The 12,747-nt window shown below is 38.7% G+C and overlaps 1 protein-coding gene and 1 non-coding gene across 3 annotated transcripts in view; both read left to right on the forward strand.

The window, feature by feature from the left end:
- RNF149 (ring finger protein 149) overlaps positions 1 to 9,597 on the forward strand; it is a 29,661-nt gene extending 20,064 nt beyond the window's left edge. Inside the window, exons 5-7 of one of the 2 annotated variants that reach the window (XM_019450604.2) lie at positions 1,101 to 1,197; positions 4,519 to 4,717; positions 8,373 to 9,597. In XM_019450604.2, coding sequence (XP_019306149.1) covers positions 1,101 to 1,197; positions 4,519 to 4,717; positions 8,373 to 8,416 — 340 coding nt within the window. In that variant the 3' untranslated portion in view covers positions 8,417 to 9,597. The remainder of the gene's footprint in view (positions 1 to 1,100; positions 1,198 to 4,518; positions 4,718 to 8,372) is intronic. The other variant, XM_019450649.2, reaches the window with a different exon arrangement.
- Positions 9,598 to 10,901: 1,304 nt separating this feature from the next.
- On the forward strand, positions 10,902 to 11,016 carry LOC128773579 (small nucleolar RNA SNORD89). The gene has a single exon (XR_008417942.1). It is a non-coding gene; the product is annotated as a small nucleolar RNA SNORD89 (small nucleolar RNA).
- The last annotated feature ends 1,731 nt before the right edge of the window (positions 11,017 to 12,747 follow it).

Here is a 12,747-nt window from a genome sequence, read left to right on the forward strand (position 1 = left end):
CATACTTGACCCTCACAAGCAGACATGTTGCATGTGCACATTTCCTGGTCTCCTGATCTGGGGTTTTTACTTGTTTCTCCCCATTTTCTCCCATGCTTTATTTAACAAATTTTGCAATAAAGCCAACACGTTTCCTTTGTGTTTCTGTAAAAATCATTCCATTGGGTCAGTCAGCTTCAGTTTCAATTTGAGGATGGAAAGGACAGAAGACAAGCTGGGCTAGACTGTATTCTGTAATTAAGTTCTTTTATCTTTAACTGTGCTGTCAGACTTCTGTATGAAGAAGAGGTCTTCAAACAACAGCATTAATAGTGATAACAGTTGCTCAGTATTTCCTGTGCCCAGCACGGTTGTAAGCACACTGCATGTCGGCTGCTGAGAACAGCCTGGGGTGTAGATACAGAGAGGTTGAACAGCTGGTTCAGACTGCCAGCATCACGTCACACAGTGGTCACTGGAGCCATGGGTACTCTACCCATTCTCCTGACTCTGTATCTTCACCATGTATAGAAGACAGATTCACCAGGTAGGAGGCAAAGTGAGCCAACTAAGACAAATCAGTAAAAGAAAATATGTAGGCAATTTTTCTTTTTTTCTTTTTGATTCTGAAAGTGATCATTTTAGAAAAACATGGTGTATACAAAAACACAGTTAAGACAGAAATTAAGTGCTTTCTTTTAAGCCTACAGTCTAAGACGATCTGTTTATATTTTGCTGTATTTCCATTTGATTCATTTCATGAACTTCTATAAGATACTCTGAGTTCAGGATAAGTTTATTGCTCTTGGTTTACTTATGCCACATTTATTCCCAAAAGGCTTTTAAGTAAGTTACAGGCGCACATAAAAATATAGCCTAGCATGAAGCAAAAATAAACCGTGCTGTTTTTGTGGAGTGAAGGGAAGATTTCCCTGTAAGTTCCAGATTCTGTTTAACATGGGAAATAGAATAGATAATGACATAGAATAAGTGAATAGACTAGAATGTTGATTTGAAGTTGCTTAACTTGTTCTGAGAAGGTGAGTTAGTAGAATGTGTTGTTTCCTTAATAAGATATAAACATTTATTTTAAAACATTAACACATACTTAATTTTTTTAGGCATATTTTTCATAGAATATGCATTGACCCATGGCTTTTGGATCACCGCACGTGTCCAATGTGTAAACTTGATGTCATCAAAGCCCTGGGATATTGGGTTTGTTACATTTTTGTTTATATTCAATCTCTGCCCCGGTTCTTCCTGAGTGATGCGATTTCATTACTGACCAGAGGCAAGAGGAACAGATTAAGTGCTCCTTCTAACATGTTTGTGGTTCTCTGAAGAAATTTTCCTCGTGATTAAAAATGCATTTTTAAGACATCCCAAAAAATTAATGAACTGCTACCTTTGCGGTTATAGACTAATACGGCCAGATGCTTCCCTCCAGAGAATTTGTAATTGCTTAGAGCAATGAGCTTTGGTATGCTGCCCTGCAGAATATATATATATACTCATCAGTGTCATATAAACAAGAATTATAAAGTTTGAAATGAAAGGAGCCTCCTACATTTTCTGGCTCCAGGCACACATGTTACATACGAGGAAACTGAAGCCAACACTCTTTGCCACAAGGCCTCAGATTCCTGGCTTTCGAAACCAAATCCTGCTGGGGAAATTGGTCCCATGTGGAATTTGCTCTGTCAGTTTGTGGTACTCAGGTGGTCATAGGTCCTTCCTCAGAAAACAGAGACATGAGGGCAGAGTGAAAGGGGGTGCTTCATCGTAGCCAGCCATGTGCTGAGGGCCTTATGTACATTATTACATGCAGTCCTCAAGGCCGCTCTAAGAGGTAAGTACTATTTCTCTAATTAGGAACTTGAGCTTAGAGAAGCCAAGTAGCTTGCTTAGGTCACACAGCTAGTTACTGGGGAATCAGCTTTCAGACACCAGCTTGCTTAATTCTTAGGTATAAGCTTTTAACCAGTAGTCCCACCCAAAAGGGGAGACATAGGGGGAAAAAAGATTTCTCTAGATTGCTGTATTTTTAATTGTTTTTAGAGTCTTCGTATAATGTATTAATGTCTTAAAATATTCTTGATTGTTAAACAGTAAATAATTTTGAAATACTGATCTCTGGAAGAAGTCATTTAAGTATCAAACTTCTTGTATTGCTAAACATTTTTTTTTTTTAGAAAATTTATAGTGTTTATGGTAGAGCTAGAGACCACAAGGAGGTTTTTCATGCACCTTATAGCCATAATAGTCCTCGAGGTACCCTGTCATCTTCTAGCTTAGTGAGCCTTGGAAAGATAGTTGAGAGCCTGCTGCCTTAATTACTACTGTAATTTTATGTGAATTATATTTTTCAGTGTGAGTCCCAGAATGCCCTCACCATAGGTACACAGAAAGAGCCGTCGGGGGGGCGGGGGGGTTGGCCAGCATTCAAGACCTGTCTTATTGAAAGAAAACTTCACCCGCTTTAATGTCTAGAAATTTTGTCTTTCCTCTAGAATTTCTATAGTTTATGGTTTTTAATAATGATGGCTCTACTTAGCAGGGTATAACATGCTTTCTTAGTGAACTTGAAACTTAGTGAACTGAGCCTGTAGCTCAGACAAGAGAGTGCACCTTCCTAGGATTTTAACCAATACAATACAGGGAGCTTGACAGATGTTTTTCTTGGCAAAGGTTTCCCTTTTCCTCTTTCCCTTCCTGTCTGGCCCCATACTGTCAGTGCAGAGCCTGACACAGGGCTCATCCTCACAAACCATGAGATGATGACCCGAGCCAAAATCGAGTCAGATGCTCAACCGGGTGAGCCACTCAGGTGCCCCCTAAAAGTTTTTATAAAGATATTTCGCTAAACTTAGTACTGAGACTTTAATCGTTGTGAGTTTTGTTTTGGGAAATATATCTACGTATGTATATTTGTTAAAATGTTAATTTCAGAAAGCTTGAGTATGTCCTCAGAAAGTAATTTTTTTTTGAAGAACAGAAACCTATAGTAAGAGATTAACTTGTCTTGCCCTTAGTTTTTACTTTTTGGATGAATGGCCATTTTCTTTAAACCCTGTGGCCCATCCTGCATTGGGTTTCATAGGTATGACACTCTCATATGGTAATGACTGGTAAGAGAGCTGCTGTCAGTCCTTCACATGGACTTGGGAGGTGGTCCTTTCATTTGCAGTTGTAACCTCCTGGATGGTCCATTTGTCACTCTTGTTTTCATTCATTCAGCAAGCATGTATCAAAGGAGCACTCTTTCAGGTGCTAGATCGAAACTTGACTTGGGGAGACAAAGACAAGTGAGATGCAGCCCTTCTGCCTGTGGGCTCTTGGGGATTTCACTTTCTGGACTTTGGGGGCCAGGGGACACACCCGCGCACAGTGTAGCAGAGGATGTATGTTTGAAGTGCTGAGGAGAATGGAGGAAGGAGGAATTTACTCCACCAGGTGGAGTGGGGAGATAAGAAGGTGGTATTTTAAGAGGGGAGTCTGAGCCTGGTGTTAAAGAGTTTGTCTGACCAATCACTATTTTGCAGATAGGGGTATGACCGTGTGGGCTTTGAGACTGGCAGGTAGTCCAGTTTGTCAGGCACTTCAGTAACTATCTGGGAAAACAGATAAGGGTGGGCTGGGTGGGAGTTTGGACTTTCTAGCAACTCAGTAGGATTCGTGGTTTGCTGTGTCGGGAGTCTCAGTTACCAGTGAGGAGGAGTCTGTGTGCTGTGTTGTTCAGGAGGGCGGTTCTAAAACCCTGAGGAGTGGCAGTGGGAGCAGCGTGCCAGCCGTGCCCTTGACCCTGAGAGCCCGGTGAGGGAGGTGCAACAAACACCATGTTCTCACGTAAAGCCCAGGCTCACAGTAAACCCAAAAGCCACTGCTCATTTACCAGGTGACCTAGTGGTTTCCTCTCTCACAACATGGCCTGAATCTGGTATTAATCAGAAAGGTATCTGGATTAGCCTCCATGTAAGACCGGGATGTCACTTTCATGGTCCTGTTCTTTAAAGCAGCACACAGGAGAGTTGAAGGTAGACTGAGAGCCAATAGACACTGTCCTCAGGGAGCCACAATTGATTGTTTTTAAGTGAACTAAATGCAGTCTGAAGCCCTCTGTTTTCAGATACTGTGTTCTTCCCCCAAACCCTGGTGCCTGCAGTAAGACAGTACGACAGTTAGAGGCAGTAATCCTAGCTCACGGCCACAGCCAGGCTGATTCACACCCTCTGTCCAGGAAGCAGGGAAAATGCATCTATGACAAAGCTTCACTTACTGTCAATAAAGAATTTAAAGGTGGCATTGCTTACGTCAAGGTGGGAAATGGTTTTTAAAATAAATACCGTTTAGGTCTTAGAAAGCTGCTTATTGAGAAGTAATTAATTTTCTGATGTTGCTAAATAAAGAAGACATTAATGTTCTTGCCTGATTCTGTGTATAAAAATATTCCGTATGGATTATGCCTAATCATTAGGAGATGATAGATAAGCTTTGAATGTGTTACCCAGACAAGGTATTTTCTTTTCGTCTCTCAAGGGAGAGGTGGAGGATGTGCAGGAGATGCCCGCTCCAGAATCTACCCCTGGGAGTGTTTTGGCTGCAAATTTGAGTATTACTCTACAAGAGGAGGACAGAAGTGACGGGAACAATTTACCATCCTCTTCCACTAGTGAGTCTGCACTGCAGTGTGATGCCGGCTTTAAAGAAGATGCAGGTGAAGACACAGCCTTACTAGGTAAGTGCCTTCCAGGTTTTAAAACAATGTTGCTAGCAGTTAGGGAACAAAATGAAAAAATACATAAAATGCAGAAAAACATAAAGGAAAAATAGAAACTGTGATCCGACACCTGGAAATACCATTTTAACATTTTGATAAATAGCTTTCCAGATGTTTTTCTGTGTTTAATCACATATCATTTATGTGCTGTTAGGTTACCTGTTTTTCTCTTAATGTGTGCAGCTCTTTTCTGTATCAATAGGTGCATGATTCTGTGTGGCTGCATAGTATTACAGTTTAGATTCACTGTAATTTCTTTAAACCGCACCCTTTTGGCGACTTTATTTTTAACACTCAGAAATCGCTGTGTAGGGACACCTGGTGGCTCAGTCAGTTAAGCATCTGACTCTTTTTTTGTTTTGTTTTAATGTTTGTTTATTTTTGAGAGAGAGAGAGATCCAGCCCCACATCGGTCTCTGCACTGACAGTGCAGAATCTCTCTTGGGAATCTCTCTCTCCCTCTCTCCCTCCCTGCCCCAAGAGCCTGAGTGTTCTCAATCTCTCTCTCTCTCTCTTCCTCAAAATAAATAAACATTGTTTAAAAAGTAAAAAAAAAAAAGAATTTATTATGCATATACCCTCACCACTTAGATGTCTGATTATTTCTTGTCATTCTGAGAGAGGAGACAGAGTGAATTGCATTTTTTTTAATTACTAATGAGGTGACCTTCTTTTCATATTTGTTGGTCATTTTTATTCTTTCAGGAGTTGCCTGTTTCATCCTTATTTTTCTCTGGAGAAACTAATTTTTTCATGTTGCTTCTAAGAGTTCTTTGATCTTTGTCAGATGTATGACATATATTTCTCCCCCAGTTTGTCTGTCCTTTGACTGGTTGGTATATTTTGCTAGTAGAAATGTTTAATTTTTCTCTAGTCCCAACATATGTTCATGATTCTGCCTTTGATAGCATACTAACTTGGGAAGGTCTTCCTTATCTCAGGATTATAAATATATTAACCCATATTTTGCTAATATTTGTGGTTTTGTATTTTACATTTAAATTTTTAATTCACATAGCTTAACGGAAGGTTTAACCTATTTTTCCCCAAAATGTTTAACCAGTTGTCCCAATATTTAGTGAATTATAATCATTTTAGTGAATAATAATTACATATGTTTTGATATTGGCAAGGCAAATTCTTTCACCTTTATTAATTTAAAAACATTTCTGGACTATTCTGCATTTTTCTAAAAAATTAAAATTACTCTGCTGAGTGAAAATTTTTATTATAATCGAATTTATTTTAACTGGGAAGAATTGATGCTTCCAATTTTGAATTTTTCCATACGGGAAGAGGAAGCATATCTTCCCAAATCAGTAAAACTCAAACTGAATCAGTTTTATGTTTGGCTATGAAGCAAAAATAAACAAATACTAGAACTTAGGTTTTAAACCAGTAGCCAAGGAAGAAGAGCACACTGTGGAAGAGAAGGAAAAACCCATTTCCGAGCATTGGAATGCAGAAAGGACATTCTCCCAGCCAGCTCCCTGGTTGCCTGCTGGGATGGAACCACCTTTAGAATCCATCCTGTCCAGTTGAGCCCAAGTGCGTGCCAGTGTCATTTTTGCCATTGCCTTCAGTCTCCAGAAAAAAAACTAACTTTCCTTTCTCTAGTACTTGACCACCCTTGAGATAGTTAAAGGCCGATAAAGACTCACCCTAAGCGTCCCCCACGTTTTCCTGCACTCTTGTTATCTGCCGTGCATTGGTCTGTCAGCATCTCCTCTCCCCTCTTAGAAGTAGGATATTATTATCATTTGAAATAGTGCATAGTGTAGACTACAAGTGCAGGTATACAACAAAAACAAGAAAAGATCAAATCCAAATGCAAGTTAATTAGGAAAATGCAAATTGAAATAGCAGTGAGATATCACTTTCCAGTGTTCAAATGAGAAAAAAATTCAAAAGACAGCTAACATTTATTGCTGGCTGGGATGCAAGAAATGGGCATTTCCATACATTGTGCTATAAATGTAAATTGTTATGGCCTTTTTAAAAAAATTTTTTTTTAAACATTTATTCATTTTTGAGAGACAGAGCATGAGCGGGGAAGGGGCAGAGAGAGGGAGACACAGAATCTGAAGCATGCTCCAGGCTCTGAGCTGTCAGCACAGAGCCCAACGTGGGGCTTGAACTCATGAACTGCAAGATCATGACCTGAGCCGAAGTCGGACACTCAACCGACTGAGCCACCCAGGCGCCCCCTGGCCTTTTTGAATAGCCATGTAACAACATCTATTAAATTAAAAATACATAGTCTTTGAAGCTGATATTTCGTCCTTGGAAATGTATTCTATACAAATAAAATCACCCCTACACACACACACACACACACACACACACACACACACACACACACACACACAGAAATAGTGCATAAAAATAAAAGTGGAAAAAGATGCTAGGTTATAAAACAACAGGATGTTGGATACATTCTGAAGAAGCTGGGCCCACTCCCCACACCTGCCTTTTGTGTGTGTGTTTGCTTTCTTCTTTTTTGTTTTTTGTTTTTGTCCTTTTTTATTTTTAATTTCCAAGTATTTGTTCACGAGTAAATTGATAGGTAAATTTAAATGTTCATGTTCTTTCCACCTTATCATTGTACCAATATAATTTGAGAAATATTAAATTGGAGAAATATATTCTTTAAAAAAAAAAAAAAAGTTTAGAGAGAGGACATGCATGCACACAGGGAAGGGGCAGAGAAAAAGGGAGAGAGAGAGAGAAAGAGAGAATCCGAAGCAGAGCCCGACACAGGACTCAAACTCCTGAACCATCAGATCATGACCTGGGCCAAGAGTTGGACGCTTAAGCGACTGAGCCACCCAGGTACTCCCAAGAAATCAGTTCTCTTAAGCAGACACTAGTACTTCCAGAATAAAATGTGGCTTCACTTAAAGTTGAGAAAACATTTACTAGGCTCTTCGGAGCAACTAGAAATAAAATGTGGAACTTACTAATGATAGACTACTCACTAGAGACTGTGTTTCCCTGGTGAGTACTCCTTCTGTTGTCCAGTTGACCTTCTTGGCTCTGACTGTAGGTGAGTTGAAGTATTTGATTCTGTATTTAAGGAAGTACTCTATTCCTGTAAGAAACCTTCTGACTTTGAACCACCAGTTCCTTTTCCAAGATAGTTTAATGTCTCTGTGCCCATGTTTCATCATCTGTAAAATGAGCATAATAACATCCTAATCCTTACCTCACAGAGTCACATATATAACACAGGAAATGCTCTTTGTTGTTTTTGTGGGCAGTGACACCACCATCATCATCATCAGATGTCGTCATAGCTGTCTGGTTTACTTTTGAAAACATACACTAGTTCACCAACCAGAAGACTGCATCCTTTTTTTAATAGCACCATGTTGATTAAAGTAACATTGGTTAAGCTAATGTGAGAAAACTTCTCACACTCTGTGTGAGGAAGATGTTTGTATATTTTTTTTTGCTCTCTGGAATGAGTTGCCAATTTTACATGTAGGTTTTATGTAAATTTTTTTGTAATTTGTTGCTTGAATTATAGTCTCCAAATGAGTCACAGTGCTTCTGTAATTGAAGTTTAGAATATGCTAAGTGGCTGACATTGGCTTTTGTTGCTTCATTGTAGAAATGGGCAGGAGCGACCTTGAACATGGAAGGCCCGTCTCCTAGCACACATCCTGGTGACCGCGTCATGGACAGAGCATTGACTTCAATTAAAGGACTTTTTTTTTTTTTTTTTTTTTTTTTTTACACTTCAGCACATAGTTTGTATATTTGAAAATAATGTACATTCTTTTACCTTTCAGGTTCTGATTTGATACACAAAGGGCTAAGATATTTTATTCTTAAAGAGATGTTTTGATTAGTCTTAATATATTTATCTACTAAAATATATCATTTACGATAAACAGTATGTTGTTTTGGACTGTTACAGAGGAGACCACTAGGAAGGCCCTTTAAAGGGGGTAGCAGGGGGAGGTTTTTCTGAATACTACTAGACTAGCTACCACGGTACTGTACAAATGGGATTTTGTTTCTCAAGGATGGCTTTAGACTGAGCAACTGAATTTAGACTAGTGGGAAGTGGAATTGTATAATTCACTTCAGTTATTGATCACGAGTTTTCCTTGGAGGAAAGGCTTTTCTAGAACATTAAACTTATAAATGAGATCTGAGAAATCTACAGCTTTCTCAAACCTCCGTGTTATTATATAGACTTTGAAACCTACGAACACCTTTTCATTGTTCTCTCTTTGGAATTATAGGAAAAGTGTTAGATGACTTTAGGATTTGCATTTTCCCTTTTTAATCCCTAATTGCTTGTGATACCTTAAAGGAGAGGGAAATGTGTCCATTTTTTCTACGAATGAAAAGCTAAGATCCTTCATCACACATGAGCAGTAAGTTCTTCATTGCCTTAAGAAAATCGAGCAGGCAGAGTTTTTTGTAAATGATGACTGTATTAGTTCCAACTACAATTTAATCTTTACAATTAAAAGGATGGAGAACTTTGTTTCTGTTACAAAGTAAGCAGTTTTCTTGATTGATTTAAAGATCATGATCTTGTGTAATCATCTATCCTTTTTAATCTTGGCTGTTCTCACTTGTAGGTTGAAAGCGGCAGGGGAATGTAAAGCTTTTGGAGACTGCACTCTTAAATTTTATAAAATTATTAAGTAAAAACACACACTTTCTGCTCTCCTCTCCCTTCTTGGAGGTGGAAGTTGAGGAGGATGAGGGAGAGTTATTTTTTTAAAACTTGAAACTGTTGTCCTTTGTTGCTTCTAAGCTAGTTGTGTGTATCTTTATTTTGTGAGTAAAAATAAAGGTCTGTTTGGAGTTTTAAAAAATGTAAGGAATTCATTCTTAACAGCTGCATCTAAGCTTTGTATGGCTCTGTTTTCTTTTTTTTCCTTCAAACTATTTGTTGCCTTTGGATTTTAGCCACTCATAATGAAACATTTGGTGAGTAAACAGTTTTGCTGGTGTAAATTCTGTGGCCAGATTCAACTTGAGGAGCTACTGAAGTAGAAAAGTTGACTGACTTTGAGCTCTCACTGACAGCCTCAAAGTAGGTTTCCATAATAGCCATTATCTTTGTGGTTCATTGCAAATAGGAAAGTATGTCCTTGATTCTGTACAAAGTAGGTTTTTTGCTGTTTGTATTTTAAGATACATACTTGGGAGACATGCTTTAATTAATAATTCTTTCCAGTATCCAATGAAGCAGACTTTTAAAAAGAATACCATGACAGATCAAGCTAAATTGTTTGATAATTACAGAAGTATGATTTCTTCATTAGCAGCTATCAGATACAGCTTTCCATAATTCAAACGTTTGAACACTAAACTGCAAATTCAGGAGATGGGAAGAACTGTAGTGGTCTGGTCTCATCTGCAGAAACATGTCTTTAAAAATAATTTTTTTTGTTTATTTTTGAGAGAGAGGCAGAGCATGAATGGGGGAGGGGCAGAGAGAGGGAGACACAGAATCTGAAGCAGGTTCAAGGCTCTGAGCTATCAGCAGCTCAGACCCACAGAGCAGTGAGATTCTGACCTGAGCCAAAGTCACTTAACCGACTGAGCCACTCAGGCACCCCTGGAAACATGTCTTTAATAGCAGAGAAAGGAATTACCAAGAAAAAATAGAGAACTGCAACACTTTGAAAGCTTCCTTTTATAGGCTTTTTTTTAGATATAAATATGATAGAAAAGGGTCAAATATTAGCAGAATGTTTGCGGAGACATGAAATTGATAAAATGCTACTCAGAATATGGGAATGTAATCAAGAAAGGGTAAACCAGAGAGATTTGGTTTAAGGTTAGTCATATTATTTATGGCAGTAATCATGTTCCCTCTAACAATTGTCATAAAAGCCATTTGTTCACAAATACTGTAGAAACAGTTTTTTGTTTTTTTTAACTTTGAAAGTCCCAGGCAGCATGTGAAAGAAGCAGTTTGACCATGAACGTGAAGCACTGTTGTCAGCCGCCTGCCCAGGTGCTACCTCTGGGTTTCCCGCTAGAACACCACAAAGGGCAGGAGGAGATGTGCAAAAACAGGGCACCTTGGACAGGTAAACTTCCTCACATGCTGAAGTCTGGGGGATCTTGAATATAAAAAGCCTCTCCTGAGAGCTTGTCTCCTGCAGTCACTGAGGAGTGATGACAATAAAAGGCCGAATTGCAGTGTGCCCATCAGCAGTTTGCTCTCTGTGGGGCACACGATGACAAAATCTCCAGAAGCGAATCACTGGTCTGACCTCAGTAACCTCAGGATTGAAGCTTTGCACTTGGGCAGGCTTTCTCAGAGGGGTCTGCTCTTCCCAAAGAGAGCTGATATTTTTAGAAGAAAAAATCAGTGAATTGAAGGCATTGGATCTTAAATTGAGTAGTAAATACCTGTCTACATACTTTGCAGTCTACTTGCTGCATCAGGGACTGCTAGAATCAGAAACAGAAATAGGCCTTCAAGAACAGGTGTGTTCCCACTGGGATGAAATACCCAGTGTAACTAAATTCCCCAAGAGGATAGCTTAATTGGCTAGTTTCTTCTTTTGAGCACATTAAAGTTTATTTGCTCAGTGAAGGCTGAGCTTAAATCAGTATGTGTATGTTATTAACGAGAACCTGAGGTAATTACATGTTTGGTCAAAAGCAGTCTCTTTGAGCTCAGTGTAACCCAATTTGTGATTTACAAAGCACAGGATGCTGGCCTGAACCAAAGTGAGTCTTATATATAACATACGCTGTGCTTCTGTGATGCAACAACCAATTAGAAAAGCCACCTACGCCTTTCCCAGTTAATTTCGCTTTTGAAGTTTTAAAACCATTTCATTTTAAAAGGTACTAACGTAATTCTTATAAAAGTAAAATTTCTACAGTGTAATCAGCCATTTAGCTAGATTTGCCTTTATTCTAACAGCAAAGTAGAAGTTGTAAATTGAAAAAGGTATATGGATCACATTAATTCAATCCATTTTTTTGAAGAGGTGTAAGCTTGTATATTATGGGCTAATGAGAAACCTGAGAACACCAGCACTTTCGTGGGGCTTGGCTGCATAGGTATTGGATCCCAGGACTGTGTTTTTGGAAGCATTTTAGGGATGGATTTCCTGATCAGAACAGTAGTGATTGCATAAAAACAACAGACCAGATATAAAGTGAAACCAACAAAATGTCTTAGTACCTAGGTAGAGTGTGCAAGAATTTTAAAGAGTACGTAAAAATATGCGTTACTTTTCCAGATACCCTTAAAATGCTAAAGTGCTGCCCTTCAAAATATTATTTAAAATAAGCACGTGAGCCATCGCTTTCCATGAGAATCATTACAAGATACATTAAGTAGTGGTACACACCACTTAAAATTGTGGGAAAGTGTGTACTCTGTAAGAAAGGTGAGTGATAACTGTTTCTTTGAAGTTGTTTAAATGTATAAACACTGCTAAAAGAATTAAAGTAGTTGTATCTTGGGATCTGATTAATTTTGAAGCATTTTTTCTTTCTACCCTATGGTGTAACTTAGTGCTGTCTTTTTACAGGTGATTTGAAGATACTACAACTAGAAACCGGAACTAGAAAACCCAGAGAATTCAAGATACATTGTTAACATGGCAGTCAATTGAACTACACTTAAAAGTTGATTACAGTTACTGAATCCCAGGACTATAGTTGATTTCAGGTAACCTTTCTTCTACTTTTAAACATGTTTAATGAAGAACCTCTTGCTGGTGTTTAAATTTTTTTAATATTTATTCATTTTTGAGAGAGAGAGAGAGAGAACAGGGGAGAAGCAGAGAGAGAGGGAGAGTCGGAAGCAGGCTCCAGGCTCTGAGCTGTCAGCACAGAGCCCGGCTGGTGTTAAATGTAAACCTGACTCACTTTTGGGGGGGGGGGGGGGGTAAAATGTTCCCTAAATATAACTACTGTTTTTTGTTAACTATTTAGATTTGGAAATCTTTCCTCTTTCAAGTAAACACCAATAGTGTGATCCTGGAATT

Source organism: Panthera pardus, unplaced genomic scaffold (assembly GCF_024362965.1).
Source record: "Panthera pardus isolate Hobbes unplaced genomic scaffold, ASM2436296v1 HiC_scaffold_25, whole genome shotgun sequence".
In the NCBI taxonomy this organism is placed as follows: domain Eukaryota; kingdom Metazoa; phylum Chordata; class Mammalia; order Carnivora; family Felidae; genus Panthera; species Panthera pardus.